The following is a 23,359-nucleotide window of genomic DNA, read 5'->3' as shown; positions in this document are numbered from 1 at the left end:
GGTTTGCAGGGTAATTTTTACTATCCTGTAAGTATCACGCAAAGCAGGGCAATGTGTAAATGTAAATGTGTATTTTGAAATACATATATAAATGAAAGACATATATATAAAATATATATATAACTACACACACTATATACAATCTTGCTATGTATTAATAAAATCGTATTATAAATCATTAACACCCTATATGTAAGTAAAAGATATTCATTACAGTGAACTGACAGGAACAGACTTAAAATATTTTGATATGAGAATTTAGTTACGATTAAATTAGCAGTGATTATCCTAAATAAACCATCGTCTTTTACGTATTGGTTCTTTTGCCTATACAAAAGCCTTTACTTACAGTTACGCATTTACTACTGAAAATACCTTAACAATGTAATGATCTGTCCTATAACCCATTTAATAAGGTCAGTTCAAATGGAAGTGGAAAGAGAAAAGAGCAAAACATCAAGAGCACAACAAGAGCAAAGGTGTTTCACTAAAAGTCTTTATTAAGAAAATATACTTTATTAGATACCTATTTTACATAATTGATGCCATGTTCTTATAAAACGTCCCGTACTTCTTCAACACTAACAACATCACTTGAGCACACATAAGAACCATGTGCTATAGTAAGGAAAACAAATATTAAAAAATTTACTTACTCTTAGCCACTCTACCATATTCTCTTCAATTTCACTATCAGCAGAGATGTCTAATATAAGACGTCGCGTCAAATGAGCTTTGTGATATCTCATAAAAACGTCTTTATTTTGTACGTATTTAAGTACCAACAGCTGTACAGAAAACAGAGTTACTTTCAATTCATGTGCACTCTTCGCCACCTCTCTCACTGAGCCCTTTCCATATCCCCCAATGTCAAAGTCCAGAAATTTACATGAGTATATACAGAGAGAGGTCTACTGAACTGCCCGTGTCTGAAAAATAACCAGTCCTGACACACTATTTTACTAAACAATTAGCAAATTTGAGACTGTAATCAAATAACCTTTTAGTTTCTATAAACATCAAATTTCCAGATTTCATATGCAACGTAATAAAACTTTACATGAAAATTAAGGGTTCTCCCCCAATTTTCTCTTCTGTAAAATCTTTTTCTGACACTCATCTTCTATTGTCTATATTCTCTATCTTTACTTCTTGTTTTTCTTCCTCTCTGTATTCCTGGACTTACGGCATATTACACTAACAGCCAGGATACAAAAATGAAAGCAACTAACTCTTCCCGTCACTCACTGGTGTTGAAACACCTATCCTGGGCTCTCACAAAAAGAAAGAGGTGAAAAACTCCTAGTCTCTCCACTGCCATTCCAAACACCATCAGCCCCATTTCCCCCTTCTTTGTCCTTTAATAGAAGCTGGTACTGAATTCCTTCAAAACAATCAAGAAGGGGGAAGAATTAAATCTATTTTCCTTTCTAGAAGCTACAAAGTAAAAACTTCCAGGAAGAAAAACAACTACCCTATAGAGATCTCACATTGTAAAATTTCATATTAGCTGCTCATAGATAATCTTTTAAAAGTTTAGATATTAGATAAATTTAGAATTAGATAAATTTTTAAAAATGTGATGCTATCACAGAAAGTCTTACAAGCAAAACACAAATTCAAAGTAAGATAATTAAAATTTCTGAAATAAAAGAAAAGATATGTACCACTTCTTTAAGCTTTGCTTCAATCTCTTCAGAGGTTAGTTTTTTGCTTAATGGTGTTTTTCTTAACAACATGTCACAGTAATTGGCAAGCAGCTCAGGGCATTTTGATTCAGGCTGAGTTTTTAATCCCACCCTAAAAAACAAAATAAAAGCAGTTGATGAAAAGTGACTGGTATCTACAAATATTTTTTTTTTTCACCGTTTATTTTTGAGAGAGAGAGAGAGAACGAACAAGAGCAGGGGAGGGGCAGAGAGACAAAGAGGGAGAAAGAGAATCCCAAGCAGGCTCCACACTGTCAGTGCAGAGACTGACATGGGGCTCAAACCCATGAACCATGAGATCATGTCCTGATCCCAGATCGAGTCCGAAGTCCAACCGACTGGGACACCCAGGTGCTCCCTGCAAATATTTTTTCTAGAGCCAATTTTTCATGAGCAAGACAACGAGGGGGCATAACTTAAGGAGGCCCTCATCTCAGGTTCCCAGGGCCAGCAGGGCCCTGAGAGGGAGACCTCGAAGTAATCTGTATCCTGGGTGAGGGCCTGTCTACTGGTAGCCTTGCCAATAATCTTTAAAAACTTTTCTTCAGGTACTTACTTGCTAAATACTTCTGAAAAAGTATGTAAGTCCTTGCATATTTTTAAGTTAACATTAAAAACTTTTCATTATTAATGTCAAGAAAAAAGTTACGTCATTCTTTGAAATGTATCCAATGTAACCTAAATTCGTTATGTGATATCTACCATCATCCATTTTCAAAAACTGTAAACAAACTTTTCTTAAACAACGAAGAACTTTTAGCTCTATTTTACTTTGCCAACAAAACTTAAAAGCCAGTGTACTATATTTTTATGCTTTAAAGTTCTTTATCTTACTTCTCTAAACTATGTATGAAATAAATTTAAATTCAACATTTCAAAATTCGTGTATATAAAACTTACATGTTATTTTCCCAGAACTGAATTAACCAAATTATTTTAAGTACACAACTTTCCAAAATAACAAACTTGTAATGCTTGTATGTATAAAACATAGGCAGTACGTTACTGTTTGTGTCAACTCTTACTGAGGGAGATGAAACATTTTTCCTCCAACTTATGAACCCAGAAATTACTTTTATTTCTACTTTTTTATCTTTATAAATATATCTTCCCTGAAGGATCTTATTCTCATAAGTAAGTACATGAGACAGGAAGTTTTTCTGATGTCACTCAACTTGTTGAGAACCTTCCCAGTTACTGGCTTAAAAAAATACATACAGATCTAACACAAAAGGTTATTGTTAATAATGCATCAAACTAGCCATCAATTGTGTGCAAAGCAAAGAACTGGAAACCCTATGACTTGCAAAAGGATCTGATACTTAGTTATAAGAAATTCATTTCTTGGGGGTGCCTGGATGGCTCAGCTGGTGAAGCATTGGACTCTTGATCTCAGCTCAGGTCGTGATCTCACGATTTGTGTTTGAGCCCCTACACAGGACTCTGACAGCACAGAGCCTGCTTGGAATTCTCTCTCCATCTCTCTCTGCTCCTACCCCACTTGTGCTCTTTCTCTCGCTCAAAACAAATAACTAAACTTAAAAAAAAAAAAGGAATCCATTTTCTGTACATCAATACCAATATTTCAAAATATTCCTTTCTTACGCAACTCGAAGGCTTTTTTAAATGTTTATTTATTTATTTTGAGAGAGCACGAGAATTCCAAGCAGTCTCTGCACTGAGCACGGAGTCTGATGTGGGGCTCAATCCCACGAACTGTGAGATCATAACCTGAGCTGAAATCAAGAGCCGATCATCTAACCGACCAAGGCGGCTTTTTATGTTTCAAGGCAACACACCATACTAAGAATGAGGAGAGGTGCACCTTCCTTTGCACAGCAGGGAAGACTAATTGTGGGGAGAAGTGGAAAGGGCAAATTGTAACGATACTTCCACCAGAGGGCTCCAGTTTAGAAAAGAGCAGATGCGGAAGCGGAGGACTGAAGAACGCATTTCCTTTAAGGTTTCTAACTGGCACTCGCTAGAAAGGTTTTCTGCATCCCTGACGTAGACATGGGCCAGTGGGAAGACCACTAACTTACTTCCCATCCCTCTACCTTCATCCACCCGCACTGCCAATGCCTAGCTCCCGCACGAACTCCTGCCAAGTCTGCAGCGATCCATCATCTCCCTTCCTCCAATTCACCCTGCTGGGAAGACAGATGTCAGTCCTTCATCCTTGACTCTGGGAAGGCAGCGTGTCATTTCCTCTCCTGGGGCTGTTTTAGGGCTTTTTTGTTTCTTTTCAGTTTTCCAGCTGTTTCACTATGACGTACCGATTTAATTTGTATTTATCTTGCTTGGGATTCAAAGAGAATCTTAAGAGTTGGCAGCTTTCATCAATTCTGGAAATTTATGGCCAATAACTCTTCAAATACTGCTTATGTCCCCTTTTCTGCTCTAATTCCAATTACATATTGCTATAGACATGTTACCTTTTCTCGGTAACAATTTCCACCTATTTGTTCATTAATGTGTATTACTTGTTCCCTATCACTTATTATCTATTTAAGCTTGTTATTACTAAGATATAATTCACATACCATGCAGTTCATCCATTTAAAGTATGCAAGTCGAAGTTTTTAAGTATATCTATAAACTTGTGCAACCACCATAATAAAATTTTAAAACATTTTCATTACCTACAAAAGAAACCCCACACTCATTAGCCAAATGACATTCGCCAGCCACCCCTCCCTCCCAGCGCTGGTTACAAGTATTCTACCTTTTATCTTTATGGATCTCCTTTTTCTGAACACCTCATATAAAGGGAATCATACAATGTGTGCTCTCTGGTGACTGACCTTTTAAAATTAGGATAATGTTTTTAAGATTCGTCCATATCGTAGCACATATTGCTGGTTCATTCCTTTTAAAAAATATTTACTTTATTGTGGTAAAACACATTTACTGTTTTAATCATTTGTAAGTTTACAATCCAGTGGCAGTAAGTACATTCAAAATGTTCTGCAAACATCGCCACTATCCGTACCCAAAACTTGTTCACTGCCCTACACAGAAACCCTACATCCATTAAACGGTAACTTCCCAGTTCCCTCTCCCCACCCCCACCAAGTCCCAGCAGATATCTACTCTACTCTATTAATGGACCTGCCTATTCTAGATACCTTATATAAGTGGAATCACACAATATTTGTCCTTCTGTGTGTGGCCTATTCCACTTAGCACTTCTCAGGGCTTCATTCATGTTGCAGCATGTATCAGATTCTCATTCCATTTTATGGCTCAAGGACAGTCCACTGCATGGCTGTACCATATTTTGCTTACCCCTTCACCAGACAACAGGCATTTGGGTTGTCCTTTTGCGGAAGGCTATTAAGAATAATGCTGCTACAAACATTTGTGTACAAATAAAAACAATTTTTTTAAATGTTTATTTTTGAAATAGAGAGTGCAGAAGAGGGGCAGAGAGAGAGGGAGACACAGAAACAGAAGCAGGCTCCAGGCTCCGAGCTATCAGCACAGAGCCTGACGCGGGGCTCGAACTCATGAATGGTGAGATCATGACCTGAGCCAAAGTCGGCCGCTTAACCAACTGAGCCACCCAGGCGCCCCATAAATGGTTTTTTTTTTTTTTTTTTTTAAGTAACCAATGTATTCACCACATCAGAATACAGGGAAAAAAAAAAAAAACCTTAAGCATTTCAACACAGAAAAAAAGTATTTTTTTTTTTTTTAAATTTTTTTTCAACATTTATTTATTTTTGGGACAGAGAGAGACAGAGCATGAACGGGGGAGGGGCAGAGAGAGAGGGAGACACAGAATCGGAAACAGGCTCCAGGCTCTGAGCCATCAGCCCAGAGCCCGACGCGGGCTCGAACCCACGGACCGCGAGATCGTGACCTGAGCTGAAGTCGGACGCTTCACCGACTGAGCCACCCAGGTGCCCCTAAAAATGTACTTATAATCCTAACCAGTTTATCAAGGCAAGAAAAGTAAGTGGTATAAAAATCAGAAAGGAAGATATAAAACTTGTATATTTACAGATTACATGATTATTTACACAGGAAAACCTTAAGAAATCTGCAAAACAACTATAAGAACTAATAACTTCCACAAGGTAACAGGATATAAGATCAATATACTAAAATCAACTGTTTACCTACGGATAAATTATACTACCTGACTTTAAAACTTACTACGGAACTATATTAATTATGACTATATAATAATGGCCTAAGAATACCTAAACAAATCAATGACATAGAAGAGAGAGCCCAGAAATACATACATATTTCGTTTTAAAGTTTATTTATTTTGAGGGGGCCTGGGTGGCTCAGTCAGTTGGGCATCCGACTTAGGCCCAGGTCATGAACTCGTGGTTCACGGGTTTGAGCCCCGCCTCAGGCTCTGTGCTAACAGCTCAGAGCCTGGAACCTGCTTCAGATTCTGTATCTCCCGCTCTCTCTGCCCTTCCCCCGCTCATGCTCGCTCTCTTTCTCTCTCTCTCAAAAAAAAAAAAAAGTTACAAAGTTTACTTATTTTGAGAGAGAGACAGAAGAGAAATAGAGTGAGAGTGGGAAGGGTCAGGGAGAGAGGGAGAGAGAGAGAATCCCAAGCAGGCTCTGCATTGTCAGCACAGAGCCTGATGTGGGACTCCACGTCACGAACTATGGGATCATGACCTGAGTCGAAACCAAGAGTGAGACGCTTAACCGACTGGGCCACCTGAGCGCCCCAACGTACATATTTTTCAGTGATTGGATTTTGACAAAAGGTCCCAAAGCAGTGCAGTGGGGAGGGAGAGTAATTCCAATAAATGGTGATAGAACCACTTGTTACCCACGTGGAAAAGAAAAAAAGTCAGATTTAACCCCTGACTCACACTATGCATAATCATTAATTTAAGATGGATCCTAGAACTAAATGTGAAAGCTAAAATGATAAAGCTTCTAGAAGAAATAAAAGAGATTATCTTCATGTCTCAGGGGTAGAGGTAAACGAAGTTTTCTAGATGAAACATAAAAAGCAAAAAACCATAAAAGAAAAGCACCTATCTCTCAAATGATCTATATTTCAAAGAATATGTAAGAACGGTTATAGCTCACTAAGAAAAAGGAACAATGCAGTGGGCAAAAAAAAAAAAAAAAAAAAACAGACAAAAAAGATACTTTATAAAGGAAAATGTAAGAAGGCTAGGGGCGCCTGGGTGGTTCAGTCAGTTAAGCATCTGAACAACTCAAGTCATGATCTCACAGTTCATGAGATCAAGCCCCACACCAGGCTCTGTGCTGACAGCTCAGAGCCTGAAGCCTGCGTGGATCCTCTGTCTCCCTCTCTCTCTGACCTTCCCCTGTGCTCATGCTCTCTCACTTTCTCAAAAATAAACATTAAAAAAATTTTTTAATATAAGAAGGTGAAATGATACATGAAAATGTGCTCAACAACAATAGTCACAGGAAATGGAACTGACACCATAATGAGACAATCACTACAAACTCTACAACGACTGAAATGAAAATGACAACTCTAACTGCTGGTAAGAACGCGGATCGGATCGACTAGCACGCCCTCACGTCACTGGTGGGAGTGTAAAGTCTCACACACACGTGGGAAACGAGCCGCTGTGATATGCCGGCACACACCTGAATCTCAACACCACTATGCTGCACTCAAAGAAGCTTTACAAAAAGAAGTGCATATTGTATGATTCCATTTACATAAAGTCCCAGATGAGGCAAAACTAATCTCGGCCGAAATCATCAGAACGGCTGTCTCTGGAAGAGGACGGGGTAGGACTGACAGGGAACGGGTGTGGGGGGATTCTTGAGGATGATGAACATCCGGTCCATCGTACCAGGGGTGCAGGCATTTGTCAGGTCTCACAGAACCGGACACTTGGGATTTATTATCTGTCCGCATGTAAATTTTACCTGAACACACATACCGACACCATATTCAATTAATGATCGTCTGCTGAAGTGTTCAGGGAGCGAAAGTTACTTGTGCCTGAAATTTCTTTTGAAATCCATTTAAAAAGCTGACTGATGATGTATACAGAGATACATATTTCACAAAGCAACAGGTGACAGAAATTTGAAAATTTTTGTTAAAAAACGCGGGGGGCAGGGATGAATGCGGAAGACCTTTACGTATCCATACGAAGAGATTCTGAAAATGTAGTGTTTATGTGTTTTATATATTTCACAATGTATAAAGAAAACAGGACAGATGCCCTCTTAAATTTTGTCAAGTCAGCAGAACATTTTTCCACTTAAAAAAATAAGATCAACGTTTTTTGGTCACAAAAAGAGATAATTTAATATGAAATTAAAATTCAAGACAGTTTTTTCCCTCAAAAATGTGAGACAATTGTTAATATTCAACGGCAACAAAAATCATTATAGTAAAAACAAAACAACAACAACAAAAATCAAACCTAACAGTTTGCATATTCAATAATGTATAAGACACTCCAAAAAATGAAAGAATTTTAAACATGATTTTTAAAGACTTACCCTTTCTGCTTCAAAGGTAATTCAAGTTTAAATATGGTAGCATCATTAACAACTGCTTTATATGCCTGTAAAGAATTTAAAATGTAATGAGCATTATTTTTTGTTTTGAAAATACAGCTAGATATTTTATTTATTTATTTTAAATGTTTGAGAGAGACAGACAGAGAGAGACAGAGTGTGAGCAGGGGAGGGGCAGAGAGAAAGGGAGACGCAGAATCCGAAGCGGGCTCCAGGCTTCGAGCTGTCAGCACAGAGCCCGATGTGGGGCTCGAACTCATGAATGGTGAGATCGTGACCTGAGCCGAAGTTGGATGCTTAATGGACTGAGCCACCCAGGCGCCCCCTACCCTTGTGTTTTTTAATGTACAGCTAGATATTTTAATGGTGTACCTGGCCTGACACAATTTCTCAAGTCAATGACTTCATGCCCCTCCTGATGCTATGATTGTCGTTATTCTCAAGCGGGGTCTTAGTGCTGCCTGACCGCCACCCCACCTTCTCTTGTCAAGACACTCTCCCAGAACACATCTCGTACCATCTCCTTTCTCTTCAGCCTCCAATGTTTCCTCTCCCAGGGAGACTTCCTGCTGATGAGGTGGCTTCCTATTTTCCTAATAAAACTGAAGTGATCAGAATTCCCTCCCATTTCTTCTCTATCTTCACTTTCCCCCCCACCCACCATTTCTGCAGCCTCGCCATACACACGTACCGTTATTTAAACCTTGAAAATTCTCTCTTGCCTTTGTTCACCTTCAGCCACAGCCTCATTTACCTCTCTCTCTTTAAGCTCGACTAATGGATAAAGTGCGCAGCCCATGGTCTCCAATTTCTCTACTGCCGTTCCTCCTGGGAAAACCTTCCAGGACCAGGCTTTCGCGCCACAGCTCCGCTAACTGTTCTCGCCAAGTCACTGACCACCTCCATGCTGCTGAAGACAATGGCCGATGCCCATCCCATCTGACCTCTCAGCAGCATTTTAAAACAGCAGATCACAGCCTCCTCCTCAAAGTACTCCTCCCACTTGTCTCCTCCCACAGTGCACTCTCCTGGTCATTCCACTCATCCCTCTCTCACCTCAGGAAAGTTGCTTCTCCATCCTTCTCGTAACCAAACTGACTATCCCAGGCTGGTCCCTGAAACTCTTTGCTATCATCACTCATCACACTGGTGATCACAGCCAGCGTCCGTGCTTTAAATACCATCCAAACGCTAAAGCTCCCCATTTACGATTCCAGGTCTATTCTCTCCCTTACATGGCCGCCGTGACACTGCCACGTGGACGTTGAACAAATCTTTCAGAGTTAACTTGTCCAAAACTGAGCTCCTAATCTCCCTACAACCGTCCCCCACAAACTGCCTCTCCCATCACCTTCCCCATCTCAGCAAGCACATGCTGCTAATCGATCGGAACAAAAATCGGACTGTCATCTCTGGTCTCTAGTACATTCTACATCTGATTCATTAGCAAATCTTGGGTAGTTTGCTGTCATCATCAGTATCCAACCAACCATGACTACCTCTACCCGCTACCGTTCCGAGCCGAGCCTCCATCCTTACTTCACAGAATTGCCCAAGTAGGTTCCTAACTGCTCTTCTTGTTTCTTCCGTTGCTCCTCTTAGTCTGTTCTTTTTGCAGCAACCAAGGGATCCTTTTTTTTTTTTTCAACGTTTTTATTTATTTTTGGGACAGAGAGAGACAGAGCATGAACGGGCGAGGGGCAGAGAGAGAGGGAGACACAGAATCAGAAACAGGCTCCAGGCTCTGAGCCATCAGCCCAGAGCCCGACACAGGGCTCGAACTCACGGACCGCGAGATCGTGACCTGGCTGAAGTCGGACGCTTAACCGACTGTGCCACCCAGGCGCCCCTAAGGGATCCTTTTTTAAAAATTTTTTTCAAATGTTTGTTTACTTATTTTTGAGAGACAGAGGCAGGGGGGGGGGGCAGAGACAGAGGGAGAGAGAATCCCAAGCAGGTTCTAGGCCATCGGCACAGAGCCCAATGTGGTGCTCAAACCCACAAACGGTGAGATAATGACCTGAGCCCACAGGTCATGACCAAGAGTCAGACGCTTAACCAACTGAGCCAACCTGGTGCCCCAACCAAGGGATCCTTTAAAATGTAAGTCATATGGGCCGCCTGGGTGGCCTAGTTGGTTGAGCATCCGACTTCGGCTCAGGTCGTGACCTCACTGCTTGTGAGTTCGAGCCCCGCACTGGGCGCTGTGCTGACAGTTCAGAGCCTGGAGCCTGCCTCAGATTCTTCCCCCATCTCTCTGCCCCTCTCCTGCTCGCTCTCTCTCTCGCTCTCAAATATAGAATTAAAAAAATTAAAACGTAAGTCATATTCATTCTGTTCAGAACCTTTCAGGGACTTTCTGTCCAACTCAGGGTAAAAAAACCAAACTCCTTACCATGGCTCATAGCCTGACGTGATCTGGCCTCTATTATCTCTTTGACTTCATTTCCTACTCTTCTCCCCTCACTTGATCCACTCAGGCCACAATGACCTTTTTCTCCCCTGTTCCTGGAATAGGACAGGGATATTCCTGCCTACAGCATTTGTATCCGCTGTCCCCTTTGGCTGAACACACTTCCCTCATATACCACATGACTTCATGTCTTAATCACCCTCAATCTTGATTCTAATGTCCCCTCAATGATGCCTCTGCCAGCCGCTCAATTTAACATTTCAAACCAACTCACTACCTCCATCCTCCCTTAACATCTTTCCTCCTCTCTCTCCCTCCCTCTCTCTCTCTCTTCCTATCCACCTACAAACAGAAAGAGGGGAAGAAACAAAACAAAAAACCCTCAACGCTACTGGAGAAAGTTGATTCTCTTTTTAGAGACACAAGAACAACAACAAAAAAATCTAACTTGGGAAATAATGACAGGTAGTTCAAAGCAAAAACACTGATGGTAATTTCTATAGTGATAGGTTTACGACACTTTAAAAGATACAACTCTAAGGATAATTCTATGCTTTGTTATTATCCCATGCTAGCAAGGCAGAAGAAAGGGTAAGGGAAACAGGGTAAGTGACATAATACCCAGGAGTCCTGTGAAAAGGGCAGAGGGTGGAGGAATCAACTCTGCTTGGGACAGGATGTTGGGGGAGGCAAGCTATCAAGGAAGTTCCAGGAGGAATGTACTTTGAGGTGGGTCTTGAAGGGTGAAGAAGGGAAGAATAGGAATTCAATAATCAGTAAGAGTAAAAAAGGGGACAATATTCTTGGAAAAATGAAGGAGCAACTTTCTACTAAATTCTAGTCCATAAGCATACCCAACGCTTACAAAAACATGTACCAAGCCAAATATAATAAAAATGGTTGCGGGGCGCCTGGGTGGTGCAGTCGGTTAGGAGTCCGACTTCAGCCAGGTCATGATCTCGCGGTCCGTGAGTTCGAGCCCCGCGTCGGGCTCTGGGCTGATGGCTCAGAGCCTGGAGCCTGTTTCTGATTCTGTGTCTCCCTCTCTCTCTGCCCCTCCCCCGTTCATGCTCTGTCTCTCTCTGTCCCAAAAATAAATAAACGTTGAAAAAAAAATTTAATAAAAAATAAAAATAAAAAATAAAAATGGTTGGCCTCCACTGATTTAAAAAAAAAAAAAAAGAGTTGCTAGGTTTTCAGTTTGTAACTTAGTAGCATAATGGTGCAAGTTTCTTTTTAAAAGTAAATTATGATGGGGCACCTGGGTGGTTCACTGGTTAAGTGTCTGGCTCTGTATTTCAGCTCAGGTCATGATCTCACGGTTGTGAGATTGAGCCCCGCGTTGGGCTCCGCGCTGGGCATGGAGAATGCTTAAGGTTCTCTCTCTCCCTCTCCCTCTGCCCCTCCCCGTGCGTGTGGTCTGTCTCTTTCAAAAAATTTTTTTAAATTTAAAAACATAACATCTTAAGGACTGAGAACAAACTAAGGGTAGTTGGGGGGGGTGGGGGAGAAGAGAAAGTGGGTGACGGGCAGGGAGGAGGGCACTTGTTGGGATGAACACTGGGTGTGGTATGGAAACCAATTTGACACTAAGTTATATTTAAAAGAAAATAAAAAATAAAAAAATAAAAATAAAAATATTATGACAGTAGTGTTAATATACAGGAATACATACCTTATCTCTTGCAGTAAGAAATCGTGGATCATCTTGAAAAGCTTCTTTCACGAGTTTACTAAATCTATTAAATAATGTAAGTAACTGCTCAACGTATTTCTCAGAGTCCTAAAAATAAAATGTTTCATACTCAAATGAGATTTTAAAAAGAAAACAATACAAAAAAATAATATAAATGTAATTTTAATAAATCATTATAGAGATAAAATTTGGGACTTCTCCAAAAAAAATTTTTTCTCGATATTAAAAGATGTTCCAATATTACTGTTTTGCCATCAATCACTATTTTAAATACCCGATCTTACATTTAAAAAACAACCTTGACACACATTCATCCTCGCCATTGAGGAAACTTACAGTAGTAATAGTTTCAGCAGCTGCTACCATATCTGCCAGGCCAGCACTAATGATATGTTCCTCCAAGTCTTTCAGCATTGGCTCTATCCCATTGGGAACCTTGTCCATCAATGAAAACATTAAATGTAGTTCTGAAAGGACACAACACACTCATGAAATCACCTCATCCATCAAAATAAAAATTCTCATTGGTCTAGAATGCCTATGATAGGAAAAGTATGGAGAAATATTAGCTGGAAATTGAGAACCTTAATAGTACTCTGTAGGTACCATTAGTTTAGGAGTTGTTACAATAAGTACTAGAACTTCTTGATCTACATTCTGACAAAAATTGTTTTTAAAGGAAATTCAAATTAAAAGTGATCACACAGCACAAAACCTAACTCCTCTTACAAGGTGAATCATTTGACCTTCAATTCCACAGAACAGTTTTTATTCTAAGAAGCACAAAAATTTATGTAATAGCCTATTTCATAAAGTAGACACAATATTAAATTCATAGCACCATATCATTAAGGGGCAAAAAAACTCACATCATCAGAGTAATGATTATAAAAGAAAAAAGTGTATTAGGGATAACATAAAAGTGCACTCATTGATAGGGCATTTTTCAGTTTATGAAAGCACTGTTTCATGTTATACTGTTTAACTGACCTTCGCAAAAATCTTGCTGCACGAAACTGCGACTAAATAATCCTTTTGAAGGGAGTCCAACAGGGATCGGTTAAGATAGAACTCTACTTAGCTTGGCATACAAAGATTCAAATATTTCATTTATGCCAATGAGCTTTCTACTACAAAACTATTAACAAGTGTATGAACCTAGGTGAGCTGAAATACGGACTTTAAATGCAGCTGGAGATTTTTATACACAATGAAATCCAGAGAGCAATACATCACAGTGTTAAAAGTTGTTATCTCTACGTAGTAGAAATATAGGTAATTTTTTTTTACCATATTCCTTTTGGTTGTAATGTACTTGCAACCTCCCCAAATATACCTTTATTAAGAAAACATGTAAATAATAAAAAAAAAGTACTTGCAGAAACCTTAAATTGTAACATATTTTAGGGGAGAGGGATGAAGAGCATCAACATGGAATGTTATTTTACTTTCTAAAAATATTTGTCACGAAGTCCCACACAGAAGTCAAATGCCTAGTTCTTTCCTATCCCTGTGTTTACCATTTAAATTAGCCTTTAAAAGCAGGAGTCCTACGGTTTGAGGACACGCTGAAATCCAACCCCCTCCCCTGCACATTGATACCAAAGGGGAGAATGTTTAAAATGCAAATTTGCAACCTTCTATATGTTAAACATCTTACCATTTTCTTTAAGCACAGTTTACCGTAACAAATATACCTCTATATAAAAGAATAATCTAATAGCAAACTTATTAAAAGTGATTCGCTTCAAAGATACCTCTTAAAAGATTATGAGAACTTTATGTGATGTTTTACCTACTTTCAGTTTCATTTCGCTTGATCATGCCTTGGCACTCGGCTAAGATCGTCTCTTTAAAAGATGTCACCAGGGCATTTACACAGCATTCCATGAGCTGAAATACAGCAAAAACTGGTCAAGGCGATTATAAGCACAAATCTCCTCCACTCTGCTTTCTAAGCCCCGTAAGATCATACTGTTCAACAACAAGAGCAAAAAACTGAGTATACTGAAAGCAGATTTTACTTACCTTTACTACAGGAACGCTGAAGGTGGATACTCTATTCTAGTTCACCAAAGTATATTTACACCTAAGAAAAAGGCTACAGAACTTATGTTCTCTTTAGAAATTTGAATAAAGCCCCCCAAGGAGGGAAGGAAAAAAACTGGAAAATATACAAAACAAAATGAAAAAAAAATTAAATAAACTGATGAATTCTTCTTATCTGGAGAGAACATGTGTTAAAATTAGATTTTAAAATTCTGAAAGTATGAATACGTCCATTCAACCAACCACCACGAGATGCCTACTGTGTGCAGGCATCAAAGAAGTGGTTCAGAGACGAAGATTAAGGTATAACCCCTGCTATGGAGGAGGTCACTGTCTACTTAAGGGCGAGGAAGAAAGCAAACATAAACTAAGAACAACTCAGTTAACTGGCAACACACACACACACACACACACACACACCCAACAAACAAAAACAAGCAGAGGAACTATGCACTTCTTTCTGGGGTAGTTAAAATGGTCTCGTGTACAAGATGAAATCTAAACTGAATCTTGAAAAATAACTACAAGTCCAAAATGGAATGAGTGTTCTAGGAATAAGAAGCTGGATACGGTAAGGAATAAACAGTGGAAGAGAAAACTAGAAAGGTAGTTGGAGGCAGATTATGAAGGAAAATCTACAGTTTGGGATTTTATTCTATAGGCGGGGCAGGGAACAAAGAATCAAAGGTTTTAAACAGAGGATAAATGCAATGAACTTCTACTCCCCCAAGAGTGGACTGGTCAAGGAGACTGTTGTAATATTCCAAGGAACATGGCCAGGGTCCAGTGTTCCAGACGGTCTTCAACATAAGCCACCCCACCCCCACCACTGCTCCTTCGCGTCACAGAATTACTTATTATTCGTGCAGGCCTCAATTAAAATGAATAGGTCGTGTAAAGCAAGGTGCCCTACGGATGACTGGTACAAATCTTCTCAAATGAAGATCATGCATCCGTACTGAGGAAGGGAATTATGCGTGTCTTAAAAGTTCTTTGTTAAAAATTCTCCTTGGAATTGACATAATGTTCATAATTACTGACGCTGAATTTAGGTAATAGGGATTCATTATACTACTTTCTAAATCTTAAAAAAATTTGAATACAAAGTTTTTTTCAGGTCCCTTTTTGAGAATTACGCTAACAACTTTAAAATCCATGTATGCCAGTTTCCTAAGAAAACAATACACACAAAGGTGGTGGGGAAATTTCTGCCTTGCCCAGGCGGGGAAGCTCTGCCCCAACTCCTGAGTAGTCTCACACTACACCAGCTCTGTGATGCACACAGCTGACCACGCCCACCCTCTGCAACAAGGCAGACTGTGAGGAGGTAAGTCTAACTACATATAACAGAAGAGAAAAAGTGCAATCGTAATAAGCTCCAAGCCTCTGTCACTTCATCTCCATTTTCATTTTGCTTTTCATAAAAGTTTATTTATTTTGAGAGACAGAGAGTGAGCACATGTGAGCGGAGGAGGGGCAGAGAGAGAGGAGAGAGAGAATCCCAAGCAGGCTCTGCGTTGACAAACACGATGCAGGGCTTGATCTCACAAACTGTGACATCATAGCCTGAGTTGAAGTCAAGAGTTGGACACTCAAACGACCGAGCCACCCAGGCTTCCCCCTCCATCTTCTATTTCACTGAAAATTTATACTTGAATATAAGTGAAGTTAGTCCAACTCCTGCAAATTCCTAAACTCCAGCCTGTGTTTCAAATCGTTGTGAAAGAAATTTTTTTTTTTTAAGTTTATTTACTTATTTGTGCAGGAGGGGCAGAGAGAGAGGGAGAGAGAGAGAATTCTAAGCAAGCTCCACATTGGGCCAGGAATCTGATGCGGGGCTCGAACTCACAAACCATGAGATCATGACCTGAGTCGAAATCAAGAGATGGATACTTAACCAACTGAGCTGCCCAGGCGCCCCTTGTTGCGAAAGGTTTCAATGACTGTAACCAGCTTTTTTTTTTTTTTTAAATAACACAGAACAACAACAAAAAAAGCAGAGTGCATCGTACATAATAACAGCGAGTATTATTTCATAGAACTTTGGTTTCAGATATGTGCAAGTAAGCATAGTATATACTAAGCCACAATACATAATGTATTTCTTATTGTGGGTTATAATGAGAATTAAAAGGAGAGGACAAGATGATTGAAGAAAACTGAACAGGATCTGGTAACTGCTTAGATGAAAGATAGTTACGAAAATAAAGGTCTGCTGAAGCAGTTTCTACTTTGAGAGGTTTAACTATATATATAGTAAGAGGTATCTTTCCAAGAGCACCTACTCTGTGTCAAGCATTGCGCTAAATGCTTCACATACACTACCTTATTTAACCCACATGACAACCTTATCAAACAGATACTTAACACATAAGGAAACAAGCTTACGGAGGCTGAGTAACTTGCAAATGTTGCACAGTTAGTTCATGAGGTCTTGTAATATGAGGCTGTATATGACTCCACTATCTAGAACTTCTGTTACATTAACAGAGCAAGTATATACTTAATAATGGCTACATGCTGAGAACTAAGGGCTTTAAGGAAGAGAGAAGTATAGAACATGGTTTGTATCTTCAATAATCTTATAACCCATCTGGGGACATGTATGTGTATATCTAAAAATTTGTGTATAATTCATATATAATAGAGGTACATTAAAAGAAGTTCAACTCATTAATAAACCAAAGATGTAGAAATAAAGGCATCACTGTTACACTATAAACTTCACAAGGACAAAGACTATGTTTTGTCCACAGATATGTATTCGTGGCTTCACACACAGCTGGTGCCTGATAAGTAACACAACAAAGTAGCCTATAATTTGCTACTAAATCTAGTGGTGGGAAAAATAGGTACAGTGGGATTTCAAGTAAGAGGAAGCTGATGAAGGCTAGAGAATTTGTGGGGACTTTATCACAAGATGGACCATAGGATTCTGGAGGATTTAAACAGGCAGATAAAAAGTATAAAGTAAAACATTAAGAAAACAAGTAAAAAATGCTTGAAAATGAATCCAAGAAAAAAAATGAATAGAAAAAAAATGTAAGAATGAGGAAACATTCTTGGGGCACATGGATGGTTCAGTTGGTTAAGCGTCCAACTTAGGCTCAGGTCATGATCTCTAAGTTTGTGGGTTCGAGCCCCATGTGAAGCTCTGTGCTGACAGCTCAGAGCCTGGAGCCTGCCTCAGATTCGGTGTCTCCCCCTCTCTCTGCCCCTCCCATGCTCATGCTTTGCCTCTCTCTCTCAATAATAAATGTTAAAAAAAAAATTTTTTTTTAAATAATGAAGAAATATTCTTTATTGGAGTAGCATGACTTTTGTTGGACAGTATTGAGAAAAATAGGTTAGGGCAAAATTATGAAGAGGCTTGAACATCAGATATAGGAAATAATGATACTATAGCTCCTGAATAAAGAAGTAAAATAATAAAAGTGGTGAAAGTTTATAAAAAATTAGCCTGAACTCACAAAAGAATAAAAACGGTTCATAATAAGAATAAAGACGTCTAGCCTCATTAATAATTTTTACTTTTTTTTCAGGGCGCCTGGGTGGCTCAGTTGGTTGAGTGCCTGACTTCGGCTCAGGTCATGATCTCACAGTTCGTGGGTGTGAGCCCCATATCAGGATCTGTGCTGACAGCTCAGAGCCTGGAGCCTGCTTCTGTTTCTGTGTCTCCCTCTCTCTCTGCCCCTAACCCATTCACATTCTGTCTCTGTGTCTCTCAAAAAAAAATAAACATTAAACAATTTTTTTTAATATTTTTTTTAATGTTTACTTATTTTTGACTGAGAGAGAGAGAGAGAGAGAGAGACAGAGAGAGAGAGACAAAGCATGAGTGGGGGAGGGGCAGAGAGAGAGGGGGGAAAACACAGAATCTGACGCAGGCTCCAGGCTCTGAGATGTCAGCACAGAGCCCGATGCGGGGCTTCAAACTCATGAACCGCAAGATCATGCCCTGAGCCGAAGTCAGATGCTCAACTGACTGAGCCACCCGGGCCCCCCCATCATTAATAATTCTTAAATACACATAAACATTTTTTCAAGTCCATAATACCAGGAAAACTGTCAAAATCCACAGATTGACAAAAGCGAGATAAGCAAAGATCAACAGGCACGCTGTTGATGGGAGTAAGAATCACCACATTTCCAAAGATCAGTTTGGTATCATGTAGCGATTTGTAAAAGTGCATACCCTTTGCTTCAGCAATTTCTAGTAAATTCCATTCCAAGAGAACGCCACGTGTGTGTGCATAAAAGTGTTAAAACGACAAAGGCATATAAGGATGTCCTAGGAAGTACTATTCATAAGAAATAAACTATAGTAATGACAATAATGAAAATGCCCATCATGAGAGAATTGGTTAGGTATACTGACTAGGTATGTATCATTAAGTACATACAAGCATGAAAACGTTATAATGAACTTCTGTATCATATAGAGTAAAATATATGGGACATCATAAATTTCTTTGACATGATAAAAGAAAGGAAGGAAAGAAAGGGATGGGAAAAGAAAAAAGGAAAGAAAACAAAAAAGGCAATGACCAAGTAAATATAACAAAATGATGATCACGGTTGAAGCTAGGGGCTGGGTACGGGGGTGGGGTTCATTACTCTTTTCTCCACTTTTGTAAATATTTAAAAACTTTCATAACAAGGCTTTTTTTTTTAAATAAAAGAGATTAATTATAGTATAAATCCCTATGTGATGAAAAATCCTTCAGAACACTATTTTACATGGGCAAAAAGAAGAAAGGGAGATTGCTTGACAGTTTTCCCCTTCTTGTAAAAGAGTCTTAACAAGAGCATCAGTTCCTTGAGGGCATAGATCATGTTCTTCCTCTTTTGTATTTCTTTCCCATCATTTACCAAAATACTACATACAGAGTCAACCCTACATATATTACTTGTTATTTGAAAAATCTGCCTTGAATGGAGAGTGGGAAGCCATCCCTCTCACCTTGTACCCCCTTTCCGTCTCCTTTTGCCAGCTTCAGTGAGGAACACAACTTTTTGCCAGGTGCCATCACCTCGCGTGTTTTGCCTGAGATGAACACAAGCTCTAAATCCATACAGATCTCTCCCCAGAGGTCTGCAAGGTGCGACACTTTCACTATGAATGTGCTCCGTGTTCTGCCTTCCTCTACAGCAAAACTCTGCAAAGATGGCACCCGCCATGCAACACAGCAGGCACTCAGGACCTGCTGAATGAGGATGGAGGGCGGGACAGGTCGGCCAAGTGGCGTGGACAGTCTTCCTTTAGTGGTATTCAATTTGCAACTTTAATTCCACTTCACTGAAATTTAGTACAAAGCAACAAGAATGGCTCTTTTGTTCATTACATAAATCTGTACAAGTAATAATTTGCTTCAGCCCAACTATAAAGTAGAGGATGAACTAAAAATTATCCTAGGTTTCTCCACTTTAAGATTTTACTTTATCATTAGAAGGTCTTTAACCATACAAGGTAACATATTCAAGAATTCATTCATTCTATGCGTGGAAGGTTATTCTCAAAATTAATTTCCCTTGGCCTTTCTAGCTTGGTTAAGATTTCTTTATTTTACCATTATAACTAGTACTTGCTTCATTTATCAACTATTTACATGACTACACAGAGCGACGAAGAGTCAGACTTACCTTCACTTTTTCGCAATCACCCTTAATACACTAAAATAGGGGCGCCTGGGTGGCGCAGTCGGTTAAGCGTCCGACTTCAGCCAGGTCACGATCTCGCGGTCCGGGAGTTCGAGCCCCGCGTCAGGCTCTGGGCTGATGGCTCAGAGCCTGGAGCCTGTTTCCGATTCTGTGTCTCCCTCTCTCTCTGCCCCTCCCCCGTTCATGCTCTGTCTCTCTCTGTCCCAAAAATAAATAAACGTTGAAAAAAAAAATTAAAAAAAAATACAATAAAATAGTGAAAGTTAACAAATACTTTAATGTTATTAATTTATGACTTGTGGCCTGGTTGCTAATTTTTTTTTTTTAATTTTTTTTCAACGTTTTTTATTTATTTTTGGGACAGAGACAGAGCATGAACGGGGGAGGGGCAGAGAGCGAGGGAGACACAGAATCGGAAACAGGCTCCAGGCTTCGAGCCATCAGCCCAGAGCCTGACGCGGGGCTCGAACTCACGGACTGCGAGATCGTGACCTGGCTGAAGTCGGACGGTTAACCGACTGCGCCACCCAGGCGCCCCTGGTTGCTAACTTTTTAAATCAGTGTTTTGTATGGACAGTAAAATAGTTCCTGTCTTCGAATCAGCAACTTTCTCCAAATCTGAGCCCCAGCAGTAAAAACTACCTGCCAGGCACAGTGTTTTATTAAACTTTGACCACACAAGTGGGTATTATCCCATTTTACAGTTAAGCAAACACAGATTACAAAGGTTGAATGACTTGCCAAAGAGCACACAGCTGGTAAAATGACAACAATGGAATCGAAATCCTCACGTGGTGGCCACACATACACCCCTAACCGCTGTTAACGCCACCCCCCACCATCTTTGCCTCGAAGACTTGCCACCACCAGTCCCCTCTCTACTCCATTACACTGCTGTACAAACAATCCACTTTATTTTAGTGTCCATCTGAAGACAGGAAGCAGATGTCTGCTATTACCCACAACTGGCACAAGACCTAACATATTTTAAGTGCATAATAAGTACTAACTGAGTGCCCTCAGGGAATGCCAAGGTATGTCGGATAATCACCCAAAATATTAATAGCCATAGGAAAAATGTTAAACTTATCCTAGTTTAAGCTTTTTCTCCTTCCTTTCTACCATGTTTCACTTCTTTTTCTTAAACGTTTATTTATTTTGAGAGAGAGAGAGAGAGAGCGAGCGAGCACACATGCAAGGAAGGGAGGGGCAGCGCGAGAGGGAGAGAGAGAATTCCAAGCAGGCTCCAGGCTCCGTGTTGTCAGCATAGAGCCCGACTCGGGGCTCGATCCCACAAACAATGAGATCGTGACCTGAGCCAAGATCAAGAGTCGGACACTTAACTGACTGAGTCACCAGGTGCCCCTCACGCTTCACTCTTTGCTGTCAAGTGCATCTCTCCAGAGGTGCAGCTCTGAAGGCTCTCTCCTGGTTTTACAAACGGGCTGCGGCTCATGTGTCCCAGGACCACCCGAGGGAGAGGGAGCTGGTGAGAGCCGCGCGCATCACGGGAGTGAGAGGGACTGGGCGGCGCTCCTCTAAGCACAACTAGCACGGCCCTCAGCTGCCGGCACGTCCGGGACGGATGACATCCCAGGTGTCCCCTGAACTGCACGCAGCGGAAGCTGCTCTAAGGGCCGTTCTCTGACGAAGGCAGTCTCCTCCATGACACACACACGCTGCCACTGAGCCACGCTCGCACACGTGTGCAACGACACACACACACAAAGCATGTGATCCAAGCTGGTGACCGCAACTCAAGCTGGATGAATTAAAACCTAGGAGCCAGCCTCTTATCTTCTTTCAGTCACAATCTGGAAGGCCAGGCTGGCAGCTCTCAGGGTCCCCGCTTCAACAGCACAACAACAACAAAGACTGCCAGCTGCAGAAGATAACAGAGCAGACCAGGAGAACAATATGTATCTAGAAAGTTCTCACAAAGTTCCAAGTCTGTAAATCCAGATATCCTTCATTTTAGTTTTCTCCTTGTACTTTCCACACTGGATTTGACATGAACTGACACATTTGCCTTTTTTGTTTGAGATGGGTTCTTGCTCCTTGCAACCAAGAGAGTTAACTACACATGTGTTATATGCCATACGTACATTCAAAATTATGTATCAAACTTTGTGTCTCTTCTTTATACACCCCCAAAGGGCTTAGCATTATCTTTAGGAACTCAGGATCTAGAAATGGACTTTATAAGAAGCCTAGCTTCACCATTTCCTAGCTATCAGAGGCTAACGTCTACTGTCTCTGAGTTTCATTTTCTTCACTTATAAAAGAGTAACAGCACCTACCTGCTAGTTCTACGTCCAAAATACATCCTGAATCCCTCCACTTATATATCCAGCTCCACTGCCAACGACACCTCTCCCCCTGATATAATGTGTGATCCAAATACCCCACTGCAAACCAAATGCCCTTTCGTAATATAAAAATTAGAGGACATCAGTTCTCTGCTTCAACCCCCAGAATGGCCTCCCACCACATTAAGCTCCTGCCCCCTCTCTCCTCCATCTGGGTCACTCACCGCCTCTCACCCGCCACACTAACCTTCTTCCTCTGTTCCTCACACAGGCTAAGTCTGTTCCTGCTTCAGAGCCTTCGCACTGGCTCTTCCCTCCACCTAGAAAGCTTTGTCCCAGATCTTCACAAGGTCTTAGGTCTTAGTTCCAATGTGACTCCCTGAAAAAGACCTTCCTTGACCACATTCCATAAAGCAAAAGCGACAGCAGGGGCATTACTGGCGCTAATTCACTTTCAACGGCATTATTCTAGTTATAAAGACGCGCTTATCCTGGGACACTGTAAGGTCTTGACACATCCTTTACTGGGAATATACATAAACAGCAGCTCAGACAAGCACAAAGATTTGAGAGACAAACAACAGCTGAGACAGGGCTGAACAAAAGGAAGAAGTAAAACTACCACTATTTACAGATGACAGGACGTTAATATAGAAAACCAAGAACACAACACCAAAGAACTGTCAGAATAAACGAATTCAGTGAAGTTTCAGAATATAAAGTTAATATGCGAAAATCTATTATGTTTCTTTACACTAATAACGAACTATCACAAAGAGAAATCAAGAAGACAAGCTCATTTACAACTGCACCAAAAAGAATACCCAGAAATAAATTTATCCAAGGAGGTAAAAGAACTATACACTCAAAACTGAAAGACACTGATGAGACAAAATGAAAAACACACAAAGAAATGGGAAGATATTCAGTGCTCATAGGTTGGAATAATAGTGTTAAGATGTCATGAGACTACAAGTAATATACAGAATCAATGCAATCCCAATCAAAAGTCCAGTGGTATTTT

At 40.3% G+C, this 23,359-nt stretch overlaps 1 protein-coding gene across 1 annotated transcript in view; it reads right to left on the bottom strand.

Annotated features, from left to right (window-relative positions):
* CUL5 (cullin 5) overlaps positions 1-23,359 on the bottom strand; it is a 79,121-nt gene that overhangs the window by 14,133 nt on the left and 41,629 nt on the right. The window contains exons 4-11 of the mRNA XM_040482835.1: positions 19,336-19,625; positions 14,345-14,380; positions 14,116-14,209; positions 12,653-12,783; positions 12,296-12,403; positions 8,190-8,254; positions 1,668-1,800; positions 657-788 (exon numbers count right to left, since the gene is read on the bottom strand). Of these exons, the coding sequence (XP_040338769.1) occupies positions 657-788; positions 1,668-1,800; positions 8,190-8,254; positions 12,296-12,403; positions 12,653-12,783; positions 14,116-14,209; positions 14,345-14,380; positions 19,336-19,625 (989 nt within the window). The remainder of the gene's footprint in view (positions 1-656; positions 789-1,667; positions 1,801-8,189; positions 8,255-12,295; positions 12,404-12,652; positions 12,784-14,115; positions 14,210-14,344; positions 14,381-19,335; positions 19,626-23,359) is intronic.

Source organism: Herpailurus yagouaroundi, unplaced genomic scaffold (assembly GCF_014898765.1).
Source record: "Herpailurus yagouaroundi ecotype Mexico unplaced genomic scaffold, PumYag 161, whole genome shotgun sequence".
NCBI classification, from domain to species: domain Eukaryota; kingdom Metazoa; phylum Chordata; class Mammalia; order Carnivora; family Felidae; genus Herpailurus; species Herpailurus yagouaroundi.
This window is presented reverse-complemented; position numbering and strand designations above follow the sequence as displayed.